This window comes from Natrix helvetica (assembly GCF_964273705.1).
Source record: "Natrix helvetica genome assembly, chromosome: 4".
Lineage (NCBI taxonomy): Eukaryota > Metazoa > Chordata > Lepidosauria > Squamata > Natricidae > Natrix > Natrix helvetica.
Genome location: NC_138550.1, coordinates 141,370,743 through 141,392,952, shown reverse-complemented (window position 1 = coordinate 141,392,952; position 22,210 = coordinate 141,370,743). Strand labels below are relative to the sequence as shown.

At 40.7% G+C, this 22,210-nt stretch overlaps 1 protein-coding gene across 2 annotated transcripts in view; it reads right to left on the bottom strand.

Annotated features, from left to right (window-relative positions):
- NECAB1 (N-terminal EF-hand calcium binding protein 1) overlaps positions 1 to 18,946 on the bottom strand; it is a 39,597-nt gene extending 20,651 nt beyond the window's left edge. For both annotated transcript variants that reach the window (XM_081951176.1, XM_081951177.1), the window contains exons 1-5: positions 18,731 to 18,946; positions 16,306 to 16,330; positions 12,315 to 12,423; positions 6,831 to 6,856; positions 5,716 to 5,813 (exon numbers count right to left, since the gene is read on the bottom strand). In XM_081951176.1, coding sequence (XP_081807302.1) covers positions 5,716 to 5,813; positions 6,831 to 6,856; positions 12,315 to 12,423; positions 16,306 to 16,330; positions 18,731 to 18,841 — 369 coding nt within the window. In that variant the 5' untranslated portion in view covers positions 18,842 to 18,946. The remainder of the gene's footprint in view (positions 1 to 5,715; positions 5,814 to 6,830; positions 6,857 to 12,314; positions 12,424 to 16,305; positions 16,331 to 18,730) is intronic.
- Positions 18,947 to 22,210: the final 3,264 nt, after the last annotated feature.

Sequence of the window (22,210 nt, the reverse complement as noted above, 5' to 3'; positions counted from 1 at the left end):
GCCGCAGGGATGTATGTGGGAGGATGCGATCCCGCAGGTAACTAGGCCCTATGCCATGGAGCTCTTTAAAGATGGTGGTCAAAACCTTGAAACGCACCCGAAAGACCACAGGTAGCCAGTGCAGCTCGTGCAGGAGCGGTGTTACGTGGGAGTACCTAGTACTCCCCATGACTGCCCGCGCGGCTGCGTTCTGGACTAGCTGCAGTCTTCGTGCGCATCCCAAGGGAAGCCCCATGTAGAGAGCATTACAGTAGTCCAGGCGAGACGTCACCAGTGCATGAGTGACCGTGCGTAGGGCATCCCGGTCCAGAAGGGGGCGCAATTGGCGCACCAGGCAAACCTGGTGGAACGCCCCCCTAGCCACGGCTGCCACATGGTCGTCCATTGACAGCCGGGCATCTAGGAGGACGCCCAAATTGCGCGCCCGTTCCACAGGGGGCAGTTGTTCGCCCCCTATGGCCAGCGTTGGAGTCAGCTGACTGAACCGAGGTGCCGGTAGCCACAGCCACTCAGTCTTGGACAAGTTGAGTTTGAGTCTGTTGTCCCCCATCCAGACCCCGACGGCTTCCAAACACCGGGACATCACTTCGACAGCCTCGCTGGGGTGATTTGGGGTTGAAACGTACAGCTGAGTATCATCAGCGTACAGATGGTATTCAACCCCAAAACCACGGATGATCTCCCCCAGCGGCTTCACATATGTGTTGAACAGGAGGGGCGAGAGGACCGACCCCTGTGGCACCCCACAAGTGAGTGACCTCAGGGTCGACCTCTGCCCCCCTGTCAACACACATTGCGACCGGTCGGAGAGGTAGGAGCCGAACCACCGTAAAACGGTGCCCCCGACTCCCATCCCCTCCAGCCGGCGCAATAGGATACCATGGTCGATGGTATCAAAAGCCGCTGAGAGGTCTAATAGGACCAGGATAGAGGAACAACCTCTATCTCTGGCCCTCCAGAGATCATCAACCAGCGCGACCAAGGCTGTCTCTGTGCTGTGCCCGGGTCGGAAGCCGGACTGGCGTGGGTCTAGATATTCGGATTCGTCAAGGTGTCGTGGAAATTGCTGTGCCACCACATTCTCAACAACCTTCGCTAAAAAGCGAAGGTTGGAGACTGGACGATAATTAGCCAGCTCCATTGGGTCCAGTGAAGGCCTCTTGAGCAAGGGCCTCACCACCGCCTCTTTCAAGGCAGTTGGTAGGAAGCCCTCACCCTATGAGGCGTTCACCAGGCCCAGAAGCCAGCCTCGTGTCACCTCCCAGGATGCCAGTACCAGCCAGGAGGGACACGGGTCCATTGAACATGTGGTGGGTTGCAGCCGTCCACGCAACCTGTCCAAATCCTCGGGGGCAATAGAGTCAAACTCCTCCCAGAATGGTCTCACAAGACTCACTGTTGACGGCTCGTCCGGCCCACTGGAGGGAGCCCATCCGCTCCGGATCTGAGCGACTTTGTCCTGCAGATATTCCCCAAACTCCTCTGCTCTACCCTGCAAGGGTGCCCCCCGCGTCCCCTGTGACAGGAGAGAGCGGGTCACCCTAAACAGGGCAGCAGGGCGGTTATCCGCGGATGCAATAAGAGCGGCACAATGTCTACGTTTGACCGCTCTCAATGCCACAAGGTAGGTCCGTAAATAGGCTCTTACCTGTGTTCGATCAGACTCGGAGCGTGAGGATCTCCACCTGCTCTCTAGACGTCTCCTATGGCGCTTCATCACCCTTAGCTCCTCGGTATACCAAGGAGCTCGGGTGGATCGCTGCCGCAGGAGAGGTCGCAAAGGCACAACCCGATCCAAGGCCCCAGCCACCGCCGTATTCCAGACGGCCACTAGGTCCTCCGACCGAGCGTGGGTCAGGGCTACAGGTAGTGGCCCAAGTTCCGTCTGGAACCTATCCGGTTCCATCAGGTGCTTGGGGCGGTACCACCTTGGACAGGCTGGCTCCGCCTCCTCGCGGTGGGGGGTAGCGGCAGGGAAGTCGAGCCGGAGACATGAGTGATCTGACCATGACAGGGGAGTAATGACTAAGTCCCCTATTCCCAGATCACTCGTCCACTGTTCAGATACAAAAATAAGGTCCAGTGTGTGACCGCCCTCGTGTGTGGGGCCCTGAATTAATTGGGTCAGGCCCATGGCTGTCATGGAAGCCATGAACTCCCGAGCCACCTCAGATGTTGCTCCCGTCGACGGCAGGTTGAAGTCCCCCATGACCAAGAGCCTGGGGATCTCAACCGCCGTCTCTGAGATCAGCTTGAGGAGCTCGGGCAGGGGCGCTGATGTATAGCAAGGAGCCAAGTATACAATCAGCAGGCCCAACTGCCTCCCTGGTCCCCATTTCACACCTAGGGATTTACAACCGGGTATCTGAGGAACAGTGAACTCTCTCGGTTCCAGACCATCCCATATAACTACCGCCACCCCACCACCCTTACCCAGGGCCCGAGGCTGATGGAATGCACGGAAACCCGGTGGGCACATTTCCACGAGGGGTAAACCACCCTCGTGGCCCAACCAGGTCTCCGTTATCCCTGCAAGGTCCAGCTCCCCCTCCGAGATCAACTCGCTAATGAGGGGGGCCTTGTTGGTTACGGACCTTGCATTGTAAAGCATCAGCCGCAGGCCCTGGCTCTGTAGTTCCTGACCACCTAGGCTGCGGGGGTTGGTACAAACGACCGGGCGTAGCCAACAGCCACGGTCTCCCAACCGACCTTGTGATCTTCTCTTGTCCTCGCATCCCCCCCTCCCCGCGACCGATGTAATAAAACAACCCTCTACCGGAATAATTTGTTCCCTCTCCCCCCCCACCCCGCTCACTTCCCTCCTGGACTCACCTGTTCGACTGGCGCTGGCTTCCCTCCCGGCCTGGTTAACCCACCCCCCCTCCCTGGAGCCCCCTAAAAACAATGTAAAACATTTGACTAAAAATCCCCTCAGCTTCCGTTTCTTCCACCTCTCGGGGTTCACAAACCCGTCATCAAGGCAGGCCCTTGTAAGAGCCAAGGGCCATACCTGCGAGAGAGGGGCCTCCCGCAGGCGGAGCAGGTCTAACCTTGAATAAATTGATAGAATATTAAAGCCCAATTGGGTAAGGGTGCTGGTGGTAAAAGTCAATAGCCGGAGGGCTAAGGTCTTAATGGGGGAGCTGGAGGCTTTAGTATCCAGATAGTACTTGGAAAGAAGGCGGGGGGAAATGTTCAAATATTCCCAAATAGTGGAGGAAGGCAGAGATGTCATAAAAATGGGAGACAGTCTAAGGTGGTTGAGGATAGATATAATTACAGATGTGGGATCCTTAGTGGGTGGGTGGGGCATTCTGGGCCCAGCTGTTTTTAATCAAGGCAGTCAGTCAGGCCCATCCATAGCCCTGAAACGGGCCTCCAGTGGCCTCTAAAGTTCTAGGCCATCCCCAGCCGTTGTTTTAGTTCTTCTCCTCACTTCTGGTTCCCCAACACATTCATCTTGGTCCCCCATCCGGCGCCTCAGTGATCATTGCAATTTGGGTAAAGCTCTCAAAAATTATAGGAACATTCTCCAGATTCCGGGAGCATGGGAGCAGCCAGGCTACGGCCAAATATCATAGAGGAGTCCCTGGCTGCAGCTCTTTCCACACCTCCGACGCTGCAGCCATCTCCCTTTGCCGTTCCCGACTGCATACCTAGTTCCTGCAACTGTTCTTCATATGCTTTAGTCTCCAGTCCCCTAATCATCTTTGTTGCTCTTCTCTGCACTCTTTCTAGAGTCTCCACATCTTTTTTACATTATGGCGACCAAAACTGGTCCAAGTGTGGCCTTACCAAGGCATTATAAAGTGGTATTAACACTTCACGTGATCTTGATTCTATCCCTCTGTTTATGTAGCCTAGAACTGTGTTGGCTTTTTTGGCAGCTGCACACAGCTGACTCATATTTAAATGGTTGCCCACTAGGACTCCAAGATACCTCACAATTACTACTATTGGACAAGGTACCACTATACTGTACCTGTGCATTTTGTTTCTTGCCTAAATGTAGAATCTTACTTTTTTCACCATTAAATTACATTTTATTAGATAGCACCCAATGTTGAAGTCTGTCAAGATCCTTCTGTATCTTAAGCCTATCTTCCAGAGTATTGGCTATTCCTGCAAGCTTGGTGTTGTATGCAAATTTGATGACTTCCCCATCTATCCCCTCGACTAAATCATTGATGAAGATGTTGAAGAGTGCTGGGCCTAAAACAGAGCCTTGGGGTACCACATACGTCCCTCCATGTAGATGCAGTTCCATTGAGGACTACATGTTGAGCGCGGTTGGTCAGCCAGGTTCAACTCTTTCATTGTCCGGTCATGTTAGTCATGGCTCTGTGGGTTTTTAAATTAGGTTGGCTCATTTCTATCCTCTTTTGTGCTGAAAAATTAATTTAACAACCCAGTTTCTTAATCTGATCAATTGTTCATATACAAAATATGTAGTAACTTGGGATCATGAAGGAACCTAATCAATTATCTAATCAATAAATAATTAACCTGTTGAAATAATGAGATTGATCAGCTTTAGACTCTTTTCGTCTCTGCTCCTGCTCTACCTAATTACTGTGGATATTAAAGCGAAAGTTTTGTTCCATGACTTAATTGAGCCCCCTTCACATTGGGATTATACTCCAACATCTCTCGATGCCAGGTTGGATGAAATTGTTTTATAGACTTCAGATTCCCATCTAAGAGAATTGATATTTTTTCCTGATCTGACTGTACACAGCCCAGCACAGCATGGTCTTTCTTTCAAGGCACAGATGTGAATTAATGAGTTCAGTCTCAGATAAGAGTGTCTGGATAAGTGTTTCTTCTATCTGGCCTTGCAAGAAGCTGTGATTACATGAGCAAAGGAGACAAATGTTACATTTGCTAAAAAAGATTGGCCACCCCAATATAGCTCATTATAGACTTATTGATTAGCTGTGACTCTACAATTGTTGCTTCAGTTTTGCTTTGAGTATACTAGAAACTGAGCCTGAGACATTTTTCATGAAAACCATGTATTCTTTCATTAAAGTAAAGAAATAAGTGGGATGTTGGATAACTTCCTAAAGTTGTTATACAGAAAGCAGCATATTTCATCTTATTTCATAAATAATAACTTCCATGTTCCTCCCCCATATCATGTCAGATGAAACTTGAAAATCTAGTACGCCCTTCTACTATTGTTGAACCACCTTACATTCTTATCTGATAATTTGATACACTGGTGAGGGCTAGGACTGTATGCAGTGTTCATGTAGAATAGACAAACATTTTCCATCTGTACTGAGCGTCCCATTCAAATTAGAGTTTAGTATTTGAAGTGATCAAAAATGTGAATTCATTTTATTCAAGGCAATAAAATGTGTCACTTTACATATTAATCTCAACATTATTTAGTATTTTGAGTTTCTATGCACCAGTGGCTACAGTTAAGAAGAAACTGGTGGTGGTGGAGAAATACACTGGTATAATATGTAGTGCAGAGGATGGGTGTATGTGTAGGACACTTTCATAAGCTCCAAGATGCCCCGTCTATGCCCGGTACCAAGAAATATTTCAAACAAGCTGGAAAGAGCTGATGGAACTGGGATTGATGATTACTTTGTCCTTCATCTAAGCAAATATAGCAATTCTTTTCTCACAGAGCAAATCCATATATACTTATGCAACAAAAGCCCCCATTACATCATACAAAAATAACACAAGGAAGCCTACTTTCTTTGTAGTATCCATTGCCTTCAGTATGGCTACATTGAGATCTTCCAAAGCAGATAGGACACTTTCATAAGCTCCCAGATGCTGGGAAAAATATTCTACAATAAATAGAAATATAGAATGAAAAAGTGGAAAGTCTGAAAAACCAAAATGGAGAGGAGGAGGGAGGGAGAGAGAGAAGAAAGGAGGGAGGGAGGGAGGGAGGGAGGGAGGGAGGGAGGGAGACAGGCAGGCAGGCAGGCAGGCAGGCAGGCAGGCAGGCAGGCAGGCAAGTATAAGCTGGGTCCTTTAGGATAGTAGTTTATTAAGGCTGGGTAAAAGTGGTAAATCCTTCTGAATGTTCTTTGTTCTGGTTTTATTTTACAATAGCAAAAGAAAGAAGGAAGAAGAGAAGGAACAAGCAAAGAAAGAAAATGCAAAGTATATGGAGGGTTTATATGCTTGCTTCAGAAGTTATAATAAAGGTTAGTTAGGGAAATCAGGCTGAAATATCTTTCCAAAAAGATCTTTATATTAAAACACAATGAGCAACACATTTAATATAACAATGCTATGTAAAGAAATACAGGCATATTCCTGTCCCCAAGCAACATAATTCTAAAGTCATCACATGCATCCCCAGGAAAATTTATCCACTAATGCATTAAAAAGCTAAGGCAACATCATACACTAAACTCCTTACTCAATATTGAGCCATTGTGAAATATTCTATTTATTCTCCTGCAAGCTTTACTTTCATTGTAGTTCATCTTTATTGCACCCAACTTCATAATATTCCAGTCACTTTATCATATGTTTTCTCTTAATGAAGAACTGCACAATAAACTTTCTCACAGTCGTATGTTGCTCAAAGAGTTGCTAAAGAGCAAAAAATTGATCTGAAGACCCGCTAAAATAAAATCACTATGCACACATCTACTCCTATAGTCTTACCATGTTTCAACATTCTCATTGCATTTATGACCTAAGAAGTAATTTGCTTTTAATCAAATTACTTCTTAGGCATTAACAATAAAACAAACTCAACTGTCCTTGTTCAGACTCACTAGTTTTCTCTCTCCTTCTGGAAGCAATGAATTTGATTCTTTTATTTTAATTAAAAAAGAATTACTTACCAAATAATTCTTCAGTTTCCAAGTTGCTGCAAGAAAAAGATATAATATAAAAAATGCATTGCTATTTTGTGAATTCTGCAATCAATTTCTTTTAATTAGGTTTGTACACCAACTAATAATTTAAGTGTGAGTTTGTAGGTAATTATCAAATGTGCTTGACCAGTTTTTAATTTCTATTATGTTGATTTGCATGGATTAAAGTTTGCATACAATTTATTTATTTCAAACTAAATATGCAGCTCAATTGCATCTCAAACAAATTTCCCAAGCTTGAATAGCAAGGTTGAAATATGCTTTACCATCGAATGCAAAATGAAATAGTTGAAAATGGTGTAGCAAGAGAATAACAAGAAACTTTCTCAAATAAAAGATGCACCTATAAATTCAATTTTGTGCCTTGCAGCATGAAGAGTACTTCAAAGACTTATTTTTTCTCTACCAAAATGGCAAATTTGAAAGAGAATACCTGTCTTTTTTTTACAGGACCTACAGAATAGAGAGCTGGAATAAACCTTATCTGATGTAGAAAATTTAGAATATAAAGAAATTGTTGACCTACTGGAAAATGAAAAATATGGATAATAAGCAGATATAACAATTAAAATGAAAATACAAATGGCAATTTGTATTTGTATTTATTAGTTTGTCAAATATGTACAAGATAGCAGGTATAAATATAAACATGGATATGAATGAAATAAATGAATACAAATAAATGGGGACAGTAGGACAGGGACGGTAGGCACTCTGATGCGCTTATGCACACCCCCTTTACGGACCAAGATGTCCTGGACAATGACTCTTTACAGGATTTACAAAAGAGGTTTGTTAATGAAGCAGCTTCTGCAATGGGATAAGGAAATCTGAAGAGGCATCAAATCCTATGACAATATCTGAATGAAATGATTAATATGTCTAGAAGCAAAAGAAAAGTGCAAAGTTGGTTTGTTTGACCAAGTTTAAAATAGACATGTTTGTATAATATCTGGGAACACTTCATGGACTTTTGCTGACACCAGGGCTGAAATGTTAATGATTTATAGATTTGTGTATGGATAAGGGATGGATTATCGGAAGAAGAGATATTTTCATGTAACTTTATAAGGGGGTGAGGAATTGCTACGTTTGTTTGTATTTTTTGTAATGAAGATTGGAAGTTATTTCTTTAAATATTTTTTTCCTTTTTTTCTTCCTTTTTTCCTTTTTCTTACACCTATTCACTCTTTCTTTTCTTTTTTAGATTGTATTATATTGTATTATTTTCTTTTTAAAAACTTTCAATAAATTATTGTTAAAGAAATAAAAAAAACCTATGCATATTTGCAGACAGAAAGGAGGACCAAAAAGAAGCAAATTCAGGAAGCAACCTGTCCTTCAGCTTATTTATTTAAACAATTTATACAGCAGCCTATTTTATTCTTACTCTGGGTAGCTAACAAGACCTAAAAAAAACACCCTAAAACAGACTTGAATAACAAAAACCATAGTAACAACAAAACCATGAGAACCATGTAAAATGGGCCAGAACCCACTAAAAACAATTTCTTGCTCAAATTATATATGCCAAGCTTGCTTAATATCTTGCTCCCACACCTGGGAAAAGAACCAGGTTTTAAAGCCTTCCTAAAGGCTAACAGGGTGGAGGCCATCTGAGGGAAAGATGTCCCAGAGAACAGGCTCTGGGACAGAGAAGCATGGCCCTTGTGCTCCTGTTCTAATGATGTATCTATCACAGAGTTCTTCAACCTTTCTGGCTTTGCGGACTGGAATGGGGGAGAGAGTGGATGATTTCCTGCAGCTCTATTTTCACAAGCGGTGTCTATATGTGCCCAATGCTCACACAAATGGAGTGCATGTGCATATGTTTGCCTGCTGCTCACGCAAGTGGGGATACTGCTATTTCCTCACCCACTTACAACCACCTCATGGCCCACTAGTGGGCTGTGGCCCAGAGGTTGGGGACCCCTCATCACACTGCAGTTGATCTCATTTTCTGAAAGGCGATCGCATTTTGGAAACTGAAACCACAGACATTGAAGGGGCTTCGAGGCAGATCCTGTGCCCCCTTTTTATCATTCAAGGGACAGAATAGAGAAACTAGAAGCAGGATTACCAATTAATAATTACAATAATTGCTTTCTAAACATTTTTTTCTCTCAATGGCTCCATTTGCAAAAGGGAAAGATGCATATTTTGAAAGACACTTGAAACTAATAATAAGTGTGTCAAACATTCCAGTCTGAACATCTGGCTGACTGTGTGACGAATCATAATTTTAATTATAATGTGCTCTGCTTTAGAAAAATTCATGTAATACAAATTCATAAAAATCTAAATTAGACATTCTATGGACATTGCATGATTAAAGGCAGATTAACATGCTTGAAAAAGTTGCTAAATGACACATTTAGAATATCGATACAACGGTACCATGAAAACCTCAATAAAGTAGCCATGCCAACTGAAGAGAACTTTCCATGCCTAGAACTTATGTACATGGCTGCCTTCTAGAAATTTCCCAATGTATGTGCATGGGTACTAAAACCCCTCTTTGAGAGAGAGGTATTTAGAAAAATGAAAAACAAACAAACTAACTAATAAATGCAGTCTACAATTATGATGCTATAATCCTAACAACATTGCTACTCATGTGCAATGTTCTTGAATGAATGAGGAATTTCAAAAATATGCTACAAAAGCCTTCTCATTCTTCAATAGCATGGAGAGCACTCGCCTATAAAGTTGCCAAGAATCGGACATGATTGAATGATTAAAACAACAACAGCCTTCTCATATTTACAAGCACATTCAACAAGTCTGTGCAAAGGAAAAACAAAGTTTTGACAGTTGGCCAAACCCACCTTCCCTTTGATAGATAAAAGAAAAACATAGGATTAGCCACTTGACGAAACTATTTCCCTTTTGCCTAGGGCAAAATCAGTTTTTTGGACAGTTGCTTAAAACAGAAAGTGCTTCTTTCTACCTCAGAATACTTTTAGCAAAATTTATTGGTAGGAAAGGGAGAACATTATGCAACTTTCAGCAGTGAGCATTGAACATTTCTCTCCATCTTCTTCTGGATCTGCCTCGTGTTAACAAATAACAGAATAACTGAGTTGGGAAGGACGTGGGAGGTCTTCTAATCTTCTGCCCTTGAAGGAAACCCTGTATCATTTCAGGCAGATGGTTGTTCAATCTCTTCTTAGAAATCTCTGGTGTTGGAGCACCCACAATTTCTGGAGGCAATTCATCCCACTGATTAATTGTTCTAATTGTCATGAAATTTCTCCATAGTTCTATGTTGGTTCTTTCTTTGATTAGCTTCCATCCATTGGTTCTTGTCCGGCTTGCAGATGCTTTGGAGATTAACCCCTCTTCCTTGTGGCAGCCCCTCAAATATTGAAACACCACTATCATGTCACTTCAGTCGCATACCCAATCTGCAACCGTTCTTCATATGTTTTAGTGTCCAGTTCCCTAATCGTCTTTGTTGCTCTTCTCTGCATTCTTTGTAGAGTCTCAAGATCTTTTTTATATTGTGGCCACCAAAACTGAATATAATGTTCCAATATTATACAATATTACAATATTATAAAGTGGTATTAATACTTTCAACCTTCTGGTAAAAGAAGAACATTGCTTTAGCTTGCTCAAATTGTGCCTTTGCAAGCTCAGGATTCCTGGAATGGACCACAAGAAAGTGGACGGTAGCAAGCACTTTTACCCCCAAAGCAATCGAGCCTGGTTTGGTATGAAAGAGACACAGGGCCTGCCCACAATCGATGGCAAAGAGGCTTGAAGGCACAGCTGCTATTAATATATTAATTGCTACAAATGGGGAAGGTAATGGCAGATACCAGCTGAGCTTCATGTCTATAATCGTAATTTCAGATTGTCAAAGAGACTGATGTTGAGATCAGTTCTAGCAAAAAAGGGATCCAACATGAGTTTTCTGATTTGCATTTTTGAAAATATTAAATGTTAAACATGCAATTATCACGTTAGACTTATGATTGACAGAGTTCTCCCCTGGACTTTGACCTTAAATGGGTTGCCATGGCTTTTTATTACTATCTGACGAGACTTGTGAGCTTATAGCAGCTGCACCAAATGTAAACACCGAAGGAGAAATAATGCCACCAGCGAGATATTCATAGTATAACTACCTGTTAAGTCCAAATACAAAAACAGTTTAACTTTAAGGCTTTCAGATCTGGCCTACAAAAATCTGGTAACTTGGAAGACATGCTTATTTGGCTGGTGTATTAGTTAGATTTGTAAGATAAATCCAAATCCAGAACATCATCTCAACTGTTAATATAACTGCAGGACAACAAAAGGCTATGATTGTTTCCCATCCAATAGCATAAAATGAGAGTTGTAGGCATTAGGACTCCTGTATGGAATGCAATACAAATAGGCGCAGAGGTTTTTGTTTAGGGGCATCTCTAAATTATATTTAAATACACAGACACAAGGAAAGCATGTCTATGTATGCATAACATTCTTCTTGGAATCCAATACAATTTGTGGGGCTATTCCTTCATCTTTTGAATTAATAGTGTCAGAGATGTTTATATGGGAGCAGCTTTACAATTTTGGAAGGATCCCAAAGGTGCTTTTCAAAAGGCAACTGGAGTTGTATTTTTTTCCTTGAAAACGTTTCATTTCTCATCCAAGAAGCTTCTTTAGTTCTCCTTAGATAAGAAGCAAAATGTTTTCAAGGGAAAAAAAAACATGGAAACTAGTTGTCTTTTGAAAACACATTCAGGATAGCCATAACCTGGATGATTGAGAATCTCCATAGGCAGTTTTGGAAGAGATTTATTTTTCCTTTGCACAATAGTATTTTTAAAACATTTTTTTACTTGTTGTTGTTATTTGTGAAGTTGTGTCCGACCCCATGGACAATGCTCCTCCAGGCATTCCTGTCCTCTACCATCATCTGAAGTTCATTTAAGCTCATGCCTACTGCTTCAATGATTCCATCCAGCCACCTCATTCTCTGTCATCCCATTCTTCTTTTGCCCTCTATCTTTCCCAGCATTAGGCTCTTTTCCAGTGAGGAGTTCCTTCTCATTTGGTGGCCAAAGTATTTGAGTTTCATCTTCAGGATCTTTTTTTTTTTACTATTGGTCCAATAATGGTATAAATCACTGACACATCCCTATGCAAACAAACTAAAGTTCAAAATGGCAGAATGGCATTATAACAAATGAAAATAAAAAGGCACTCTCTCAACATTTATATGCATAAAACAATCCACTATTACCCAAAGAGTATGGATCACTTCCCCACTCCACCCAACTCACTACTGTAGCCTGCATCCTTAGAAATATTTAAGGTTTATAGATTATGGATAAGGCTATTCATACATTTCATACATTATTTATAAAGCAGCAAGTTTACCTGACAAATCCATACCAGAAAATAGTCCCGCCCCTGTGATTCCGAATTGATTATTTTAAAAGCAATGCTACCTACTCTGTATTGTGTATGTCAATCTTTTGAAACAGTTGGTGAAGCTCCTCAATGCTCAGGATTCCATCCGCAAAATAAGCCTTAAATTCATCAAAGGACAATTTGCCATCATCTGAAATCAGAGAAGGATTTCCTTACCCAGACACATTTTACTCTAAATAATTTGAAGGTCATGACTTTTTAAAAGGAAGCACCACAGGCGTTTATACATTTCTGGTTAAAATAACCCCCCTCCCTCATACACAGATATAAGGTACATTATTATATTAGAAAAATGTGTTTCTTATGACTGCAGATGGTCATTTTTGTAGTGCAGCAAAATTTGGTTGTCATGTTCTTACAGACTTTTCACCAGTCCTGTAGAGGTGAAGTTTTTTTTTTTTACAGGAGCACACGTCCCATTGTCCTTGGGATCACCATCCCTGATTATTACAAATATTACTGTAGATCACATGGGAAATAGCCATAAGGATAGCCTGTCCTTTATGCAGGGATTTTTTTTAACCATTTCTCTTAGTGGTCAAATTAGCTCAAGAGTGCAATGAGATGATCCAAAATCCAACATCTTCATATAGTGTCTTACCAACCTATTGAGATTACAACTCCCAGAAACATTACATTAACAATGGAGGTCTTCTAATCCAAACTCCTGCTCAGGCAGGGTACTAGACCATTCAGGCAAATCATAGTCTCTTTTGGAAAACCTCCAGTGACGGAGCACCCACAGTTTGATTCCTGTGTAGTAGGGCTCAATCTGCTAGCCCTATTACACACGAATAAATTCCACTTATATTGTGAATAGTTGTTCCATCATCAGAAGCTATCAGTGCTGAATATTTGTCTACTAAGAAATGTTTGACCCATTTATTCTTGAATGAGTGCCACAGTGAAAGGAAAGTCCAATTTCAGTGAAGACTAAAAATTCAGGCTTTGCTGTACATGATTCATGAACAGAGGTATTTTCTGAAATGGCATTTACTTCAGGTACGCTGAAAGATAGCTCAATAGTACATCCATTTCCTTTGCAACAGTGCTTTTTACCTGCTTTCGTAGTCTAAGCTATCTGTTTTCTAAAGTGTTTCATTAGCATCTCCTCAAGTAGCCATAGAAACCTGTTCTGAGCAAGCAACATGATATTTGTTTTAACTGATAATTATGCATCAATGATTCTCTCAGCTTTTTCATCAGGCTGTCATCCAGCAACTGGATCTTAGCTGTATAATGTTAAGTATAGCTAGAGTAAGAAGATTTCTGAAAGGGAAGAAGAATTCTTTATACTGATGTTTACACAGGCAGTCCTCTTCTAGTGATTGACTCATTTACATCCACAGTTATGGTGGTGATAAAAAAAAGCAATTTTATTTATTATTTTTATTTTTAAAAATGTATATTTTTACAAATACCAATCCTTGCATTTATGATCCTCACAGGTCTGTAAAGCAAAGGAAACCTGAAATAAAAATATTAAGCACAATCACCAGTTCTTTATGAACCTCTTAATGGCTAGGTTGCTGGTCCCAATTTGGTCACTAGACAAGGTTATCTGTAGAATCTTATGTCATTTAGGTACATTGTATCAGAAAGGCTTTTAATATCTAATAAGTCTGTTGCTGTAAAGCATAATTGTGAATTAAGCTAATACAAAATTAATGCCCAATTGAAGCCCAGGTAGTATTCTGCTCCTTCATACTGGTTATGTATCTCCCAGCCAGCTTGTTGTAGATAATTCAAGTCCAGACATTTGGAGGGAATACAGAGTGCAAAAAATGGCTACAGTCAAATAATGTCAGTGTGCATAAGTATTAAAATTTACAAAATGATGGGGCATACTTTCACAATCCAAAGTCCTTTCATACATTTCCTGATGTTGCACATGAGTGCCGAAGTGGAAGGACACGGATCATGACATTGTAGCCTTATCTTGTAGATTTTGACTGGATACGTTCTGCCAATAAGCCTGCATATAGTAGAATCCTTTACTCATTGATCTGGAAATATGTTCTACTGAATCCAGGTGGCTATAACTTTCAACAGACTGTATAGAATTGTGCTGTTAATTTTACTTTAAACATCTGACGTTTCAACCAGATAATCAATAGTAAAGTCTATGATTTAAATGAAGAAATATTTCCTTGAACAAATTTGTAACTGGTTTTGAAACCGTTTTCAAATAACATTGCAGCTGTTTTTGTGGTAAAATGATAATTGGTAAAAAAGAATTATAGTAAAAAAGAATAATTGGAAAAAGGCCTAGGATTAAACTACCATTTTTTACTTAACAAAAGCAGTAAAATCTAAATGCAGTTTAATATACCCTGAATGCAATTCCATGTAAGGGGGAAAATTGCAAACATTAGAGAAAGAGCACAATGCTAGTAATTTGAAATAAAGGATGAATATGTTGTATATTTTTTCTCTTTGGGTGAAAAAGTAGAATTGGCTTTTGTCATGTAGATGAGATCCTTCCCATCAGCTCCTTGGACAGATCTTTGTGAAACTGGGCCAATTCTACATTTAAAACAGCAGGTCAGTTTATGTTGTCCCAATTGTTTTGCTACAGCTAAAAATCTGTTCAAGAACAGGAATCTCATATTATTTTTATTTAGGGTTTCATCCATTCTGCCTCAGATGTGGCTTTTGTTTTGTTGTTGTTATTGTTGTTGTTGTTAGTTTATTTGGTTCACAGCTGTTCTTCCTGGCATATTATGAATGATACTAACATCAGGTATTCTAAACCATCCCTCCTCGGCTTTTCATCAGTTCTTAATTATTGGATTTTTAGTGCCTTGTATTTTCAGAGCACTGCTGGAAGCTCTGCACAGCTGTTGCTCCACGATTTGCGTCTCCAGCTATGAAATATTCTCTGGTGGGGCCTTTTATAAGGCAAAAGCTTTGCTCATATGTTGCAATGAAGTGGGAAGACACTGGAAATAGTTTGAAAAAGGGGCTTCAAAGCACGTAGCATCTGACTGGAATTTTTCAGAGCAGCTGTATCTTTTCCTGGCATCACGGGGGAATTTGTAATACTTACCAGTATATCTGAGGGGGAAAATTACAGTCGGGGCTTTTCCCATTTTCATATTAAACCTGTTTCCCTTCTGGCCATCACTGTGGTGACATAAAACCTCTCATTACTGTTTAAGTGGCACAACAATGATTAAATACCTCTACAAGATATGTAAATCCCTAGGGAGGGTCCTGCCTAAGTATAAATGTTGTGTGTAAGACTCCAAGAAACACTAGTGTGTCAAAGGGAATGACTCCTCTGTCCAGCCCATGACTGGACCATTTATGGTCCGTGACCTAGTAGTGCACATTACTGCCAGAATGATACGCAACAATATTTTTAAGCCAAGGATTTAAATGCAGACTATAAAACATGTTTTATAACTTGTCATGATGTCTGGACTCAGCATTGTTATTTATTCAGCAAATAAAGATTGAGCCAAATAAAGCTTGTTTACATAATGTGTAAACAAGCTTGTATATGTAAAGAGCTTTGGATAGATTTATAATCCCTATTCAACCAAATATCCCAACAAGTCAGATGATCTCCATAGATATGGCACCATAGATGCCAGCATAGGCTATAATGATGTTGCATGCAGCATGACATGATTGCACACCTGAATTATGTAACTTGTATCATTTGTATGATAGCAAGCATAGCATCCCTTGCCCACAGTCCCCTGTGGATTCCCATAATCAGTGCCATCTAGACCAGTGCCATCTAGTTTCTCAACCTTGCAACTTTAAACAGGTGGATTTCAGCTCCCAGTATTTCCCAGGGAGCATGGGAGTCAAAGTCCACACATCTTAAAGTTGCCAGTGATGATGGATCAAACTCCTCAACGGGGTAATTTTGAAGTGACAGGTTCACCAACCAGCCACTGTCTCCCCTAGGGAAACACAAAGCAATTGAATGAAATGTTCCTCCAAATCCCTCACTGTTTTACTTATGTTCTGGGAAAGAAAAGCAAATGATTGTACTTACCATTTTTATCTGCTCTTCTCAGAATCTAAGAGGGAATACACCAATATATATCAGCATCAACAAAGAAATACTGTAATGCTTACAAGGACATATTAATAGCTTAGTAAACTTAGCAATGTTTTAAAGGATTTTTTAAAAAGGCTTATTAATTATGATCCCGGTACAGATAGCACAGTACTACAATAGACAGTACAGACTATACTTTTGAAGAAAGGTGCATTTAGTGTTAGTATTTTCTTTGGACCAATAGGTGGTGAACATTTGCAATTGATTAGATGCCAGATTGCACTTGTATTTGGTGCCAGGTAAAACAGTTCACTTCTGTCAGGTTTTCTAATCAATTGTGGGATGATGTATCAGACTCGCTGAAGACACATTACAGGGAAGTAATCACTGATTAGGTGTTCTAATTCAATGTTCTACTTTTTTGTGGTATTCTGGGAATATTTTATAATAGAAGACTGGCATTGGAAATGTTGATCCACTGAGCATCTCAGCAACGAACTGGAATAGACATTTGTAATTGCATCATTTAATCACATGGATGGATTTCTGGTAGGTAAAAGCCCCATACACTGGTGATCCGTTTACATGAAATATTGTCAAAATGTATAGCTATTCAGTATTTGAGGATTTATCTATATGAGGACTGGGATCACCTGTGACAATGAATATAATTGATGGATTTTAACCAGATATTCACATTTCACATGTTATCACATATTTTAATATGTGATTTCAGAATATTAAGGCCACTGATATATAGTAGCATTTAACAAAGAATAGTATTTAATAGAAGACATTAAAATAGTGCTTAAGATTTAACATATTTGGACAATATTTGTCAACAAATGATTTTACACTACCTTCCAAATCCAACCCTATCATGAGCTTCTCATCTAAAAGCATTTCGATTTGGAAGGAGAAAATACATATTGAAATTCTTAAATAAATATTAAAATGTTTAATTTGATACATGAGGTTTTTAAATATACTCTGTTGCTACTTCTGTGCCAGGATTATCTTTTGTCTTTTTATAATAACATTATAACAAAACTGCTTTAAACAATACTCTTCTTGTGGTTTTTACTGATGTGTTAATATTTGTATGTATACAGTCATTGGGAGTTGAAAAATCACCTATATATTGAAATAAAACAATCTATTTAAATACTAAATTCTATGTATACTGCATAGTCTTCTGTTTTCCATAGGAGCTATTAGATCCAACAGTTAATAACTCACTAATTAGATTGAAAGGTTAGCATTTTTTCTTTGATTTATTTTTAAATCAAAACAAATTGTCCTAACGAATTGCTGTTCTATCATTTATGACAATTATATTCTGCTTTTGCTCCATAAGTTCCAAGTATTGTACATGAATACCCTCCTTTTATTTTTCATCACACAAATTTAATTAAATGTATTAATCAGATATAGTAAAGGAATTAAAATCACTCTATGGCTCAGCTGATTTTAAAAACCACACCTCTCCTGCCCCAAACCAAGACTAGAACCACTTTTCCTAATTATTGTTTAGCACACAAAATAAGGTGGGTACATAATGCCCACACCCACCAATCATGCACTGCTCTTCTAAGTTGTACCAAAGATGTATCTTTATCATTTGAGACCATCCTAAGGAAGCATCAGGTAATCTAGCATTACTGAAATTCACAACAGCTTTTCTTAATTTCCCAACCTGAACAACCAACTCTTTTGCTTTGGAAATATACCTGTTATTAGAGCAAATTGAATAAACCCCTGTCAGACAGAATCATTGTGACTAATTTTGTAAACACCAAATTTTAAATACATTATTTTTAAAAAAACTGGCATTAAAAAAAAATCTGAATAGAAGAACTAGTCAACTGTCATTTTAGTACCGAAAATGCATTCCCTTTTCTTGGTTGTGCTTCTAAACTTCTAATAAAACCGCATGGAAAAAATGTTAATCTAAATCTGTTTTTCTTACAGAGAAGAGTGCAAATCAACTTAATATATTTTCAACCCACCATCCAGCACCTGTGATTTGTGCCTCAGGCTGTTTTATCATTCAGCCAGAGGAATCTAATTTAGAGGACTCTAATAGGGCCCGTATCAAATAACCAGGATCTTGGTATTAGCATCATTTGATAGGATAATCTCCTTAAAATCAAGGAACTGTTGCTACACACCGATTTGGGGGTGGGCAAACGTTCAACAGGTTGAGGCTTCCGCACAAAGAGAGGAGCAAAAGCTCAACCTGTTACACGTTTGCAATAATTTAAAAGAAGAAAGGAAGGAATGCTCTCCCCCATCCCCCCACTCCCCATCCGCCAACCTCCATCCCGTTCACAAGAGAAAAGGGTCGAACTTCTGTGACGCCCAAGGACCCAGCAGATCAAAGCCAGAGAAAGGGAGGCGAGGGACCCGCCGTGCTTACATCCAGGAAGATGGAGAGCCCCTTGGTCATGGTCAGGGCAGAGCGGGGCTCCTCGGGGGAAGAGGAGGAGGAGGAGGCAGGAGCTGCGTCCGGGCTCTCAACGCCATCCATGCTTCGCTCCGGACCTTCCTTTGGGGCTATGCCGGGATGTGAGGAGGGAGGACGGCAGCTGCTGGCGGCTGTTCCTCCCGCTACCAACGAACCTCCCGGGCTCTCGATTCGCAAGGCGACCAGGAGCAGCCGCAGCGTCCGAACGAAGAAGGGGAAGGCGCGCTCAGCCCTCGGTTGCCGCCAGCCTCGACGCTGCCCTCACCTGGCCTTTCTGCTCCGCTCGCCGCCGAGCGCGGCGTTGCAACTGGGTGAAACCGAAGTGAAGAGCATACGCAGACTGGCGCCATGCAGTACTTTTATCCCTTGGGCATCCATCAAGGGAACCCTTATTAGCACAGATGTGAACACTAGCATTAACAAGAAAATAAATTTAAAAATAAATAAATGAAACATCCCTATATGGCAGAGAAAACTATAACGATTTGTTGCCCATATACTAAATGGTTAATTTCCACAAGTATAAAAAGTTCCTTGCTAGGTCAGATGAAACAGTCCTCTCAGAAATCTCTAGACTCGTTGTTCCCAATGTGGGGCCTAGGCCCCACAGGCTGGGGGATTTGATTTTTAATGGGGGCAATTTGAACCTTGTTTAACCAAGTTAATGGCCTTTTAGGCTTCCTCCGCATGAGTAGAGTTCACTCTTGGAGTAAAATAAAAATTATATGTCATGGGGTGGGGGCTGGGGCCAGGATTTTAGAGATACTTAGGTGGGGCATAGCCAAAAAAAAAGGTTGGGAACCACTGCTCTAGACAGCCTAGAACAGGGGTCACCAACCCCAGTCCATGGACAGGCCACTGGCCATGTCATGCCAGAAACTGAGCCACACAAAACAAGGGAAGCCCCATCCAGGGGATGCAGACAGCATGCAAACCCACTGTCTCTGCAATCCACAAAAAAACCTCTCTCCACAGAACTGGCCCCTGGTGCCCAAAAAGTTGGGGACCGCTGGCCTAGAAGAGGGCCATGGTCAATGGACTTTCTTCACCAGTGGCATTCCAATGTTTTCTGCTTTTGAACATGGAAGTTGAGGTGCTCTCCATTTGTCTTAGAATCCAATGAAATAGAATTTCTTCAGAAATTTGCACTCCGAAGGATGTCAAGTTGGAAACATTTGTTCTGAATAAATAAAAGACTGAAAAAATAGCCAGTATTGTTTTTGAACTCCTATTTTGTACTCTTTTTTTCAGCGAACTGCACTGATGTAACCACTCAAACATATAAACTACAAATTGTGTTTTACAAGGAATACTGGCTTGGTTCACAGATGGCACAAAGCAGCAACCTATGTGTTGGTTTGGCATTTTATGCAAATTGAGTCGATACAGTTTATGGCTCAGTGCATGTCAAACTGGATTGATTAAGCCAACCTGCTTATGTGAATCATGGTAAGGAGATTGTGGGAAAGTTGGTGGCATACTCGTAGATCTTCAAGATGATTTGTGGGGATCTTTTAAAAGAATGCTTCTTGTCAAAGTACACTCTCAGCTGATTTGAAATATATTTGCAATTCTAATATTTGTCCATATTGTAAAAATTCAAGTTTTTTTTTCTTGTCTATTTTCATCTGTGGATGAAGAATAACAAGAAAACTTCCATGCATGGAAGTCACACAGAAAAACTATCAATTCTATTTCCTTTGCATCTGTGCTGTTTTTACTTTCAAATAAAAGTGATTCAGGGAATTCAACTAGTTTCTGACAATAGCACATTTTCCTCATTTCCCTCAACAACTTCTGTTATTTATTCCTTCAAACCAGCACTCACTTGGAGGACAGTTTGAGAAATTTGAATGCTTTCTTAGTAATTTTTATTTATTCTAAGGCCCTTTGGCTGCTCTTTATTAGCATATTTCTATATTATAATGTTCTTTTCAGAAAATAAAACAAGGTACTTTAGCAGAATTGGAAAGGACTTGAAGGTTTTCTAATCCAATCCCATGCCCAAGCAGGAAACTCTATACCAGGGGTGTCCAAACTTGGGAACTTTAAGACTTGTGGACTTCAACTCCCCATGGCTGGCTGGGGAATTCTGGGAGTTGAAGTCCACAAGTCTTAAAGTTCCCAAGTTTGGACACCCCTGCTCTATACCATTTCAGAGAAGTGGCTGTCCAGTCTCTTCTTTAAAATGTCCAATGATGGAGCATCCACTACTTCTGAAGGCAAATCATTCCACTGGTTAATTATCCTCACTATTAGGAAATTTCTCCTTAGTTCTAGGTTGCTTCTTTCCTTGATTAGTTTCCATCCATTTTTCTTGTCTTGCCTTCTGGTGCTTTGGAAAATAGCTTTATCCCCTCTTCTTTGTAGCATAATGTGGCAGTCCCTCAAATATTGGAACACTGCTATCATCCCTAGTCACCCCTAGTCCATTCTTTGTATGTTTTAGCTTCCAAGCTCCTAATCATCTTTGTTGCCTTCTCTGCATTGTTTCCAAACTCCCAGCATCTTTTTTAAAATAATGGGGTGACCAAAACTGGATGCAATATTCAGGTGTGGTCTTATTTTTTTTTAAGCTCTGACTTTTCTACTAGAGATAATTTGTAGATGGATTCCCTCCTCACAGCCACCTTCAATTTCCAACTCTGCTCTTAAAGACTGCCAATTTTGTAGAAAAGAAAATCTTACTGTGGAAGGTAAAATCCACAGGTAAAATGCAGTATTTTGTTCAGATTCATATATTCTTTCTCATATACTAAGAGGTTTTTGATTGCTCACTGACTCAGAAAGAAACAGGTTGTTTGCTAGACCTTTTGGGATGATTTCAACCTCATTCTGAATTCAAGGCCTGTTCCTAAGACATCCTTCAGCCCTGTTAATTGTGTGCCAATTCATACAATTATCAGGATTGTTTTGATTAAGTCAACACATTGCTCTACAAGCAGTTGTATTGGTCTGTGTGTGTGTGTGTGGTGCCCATGCAAAAGGCTTGCCAACTTTCTAATTGGCTGAGCAGCTAATATCTTCTGTGGTAGCTGTCTGTGTAGGCATTACAACCGGGCAATGTTTATCTCCATGCTGTGAAATACTCCACCTGCTGATTTCTTCAGATCTAATTGAGTGAGATATAATTTGCATCATTCCACTCTAGCTGAGACACACACATACACAGAGAATATGCCCTTCAGCAGGAGGAGACTTCTGCTGGAGTCTTCTCAGTAGGTTTCAAAACAAAGTTTTGTTGACAACATTCTACACTTAATGTGGTTGTGCAAAACTTGGAGGGAGTGCTTTGCTTTCATGTTGCTTTGAGCACAGCAGCCTTCAAAGCTGCTTCATTAAATAACCTTCAAACCCCACTTCTAAAAGCAAAGGGAAATGGCTGCATTTTTTGTGGTTGTTGTATACTGCTGTAAGACCTTGTTTGGAAAC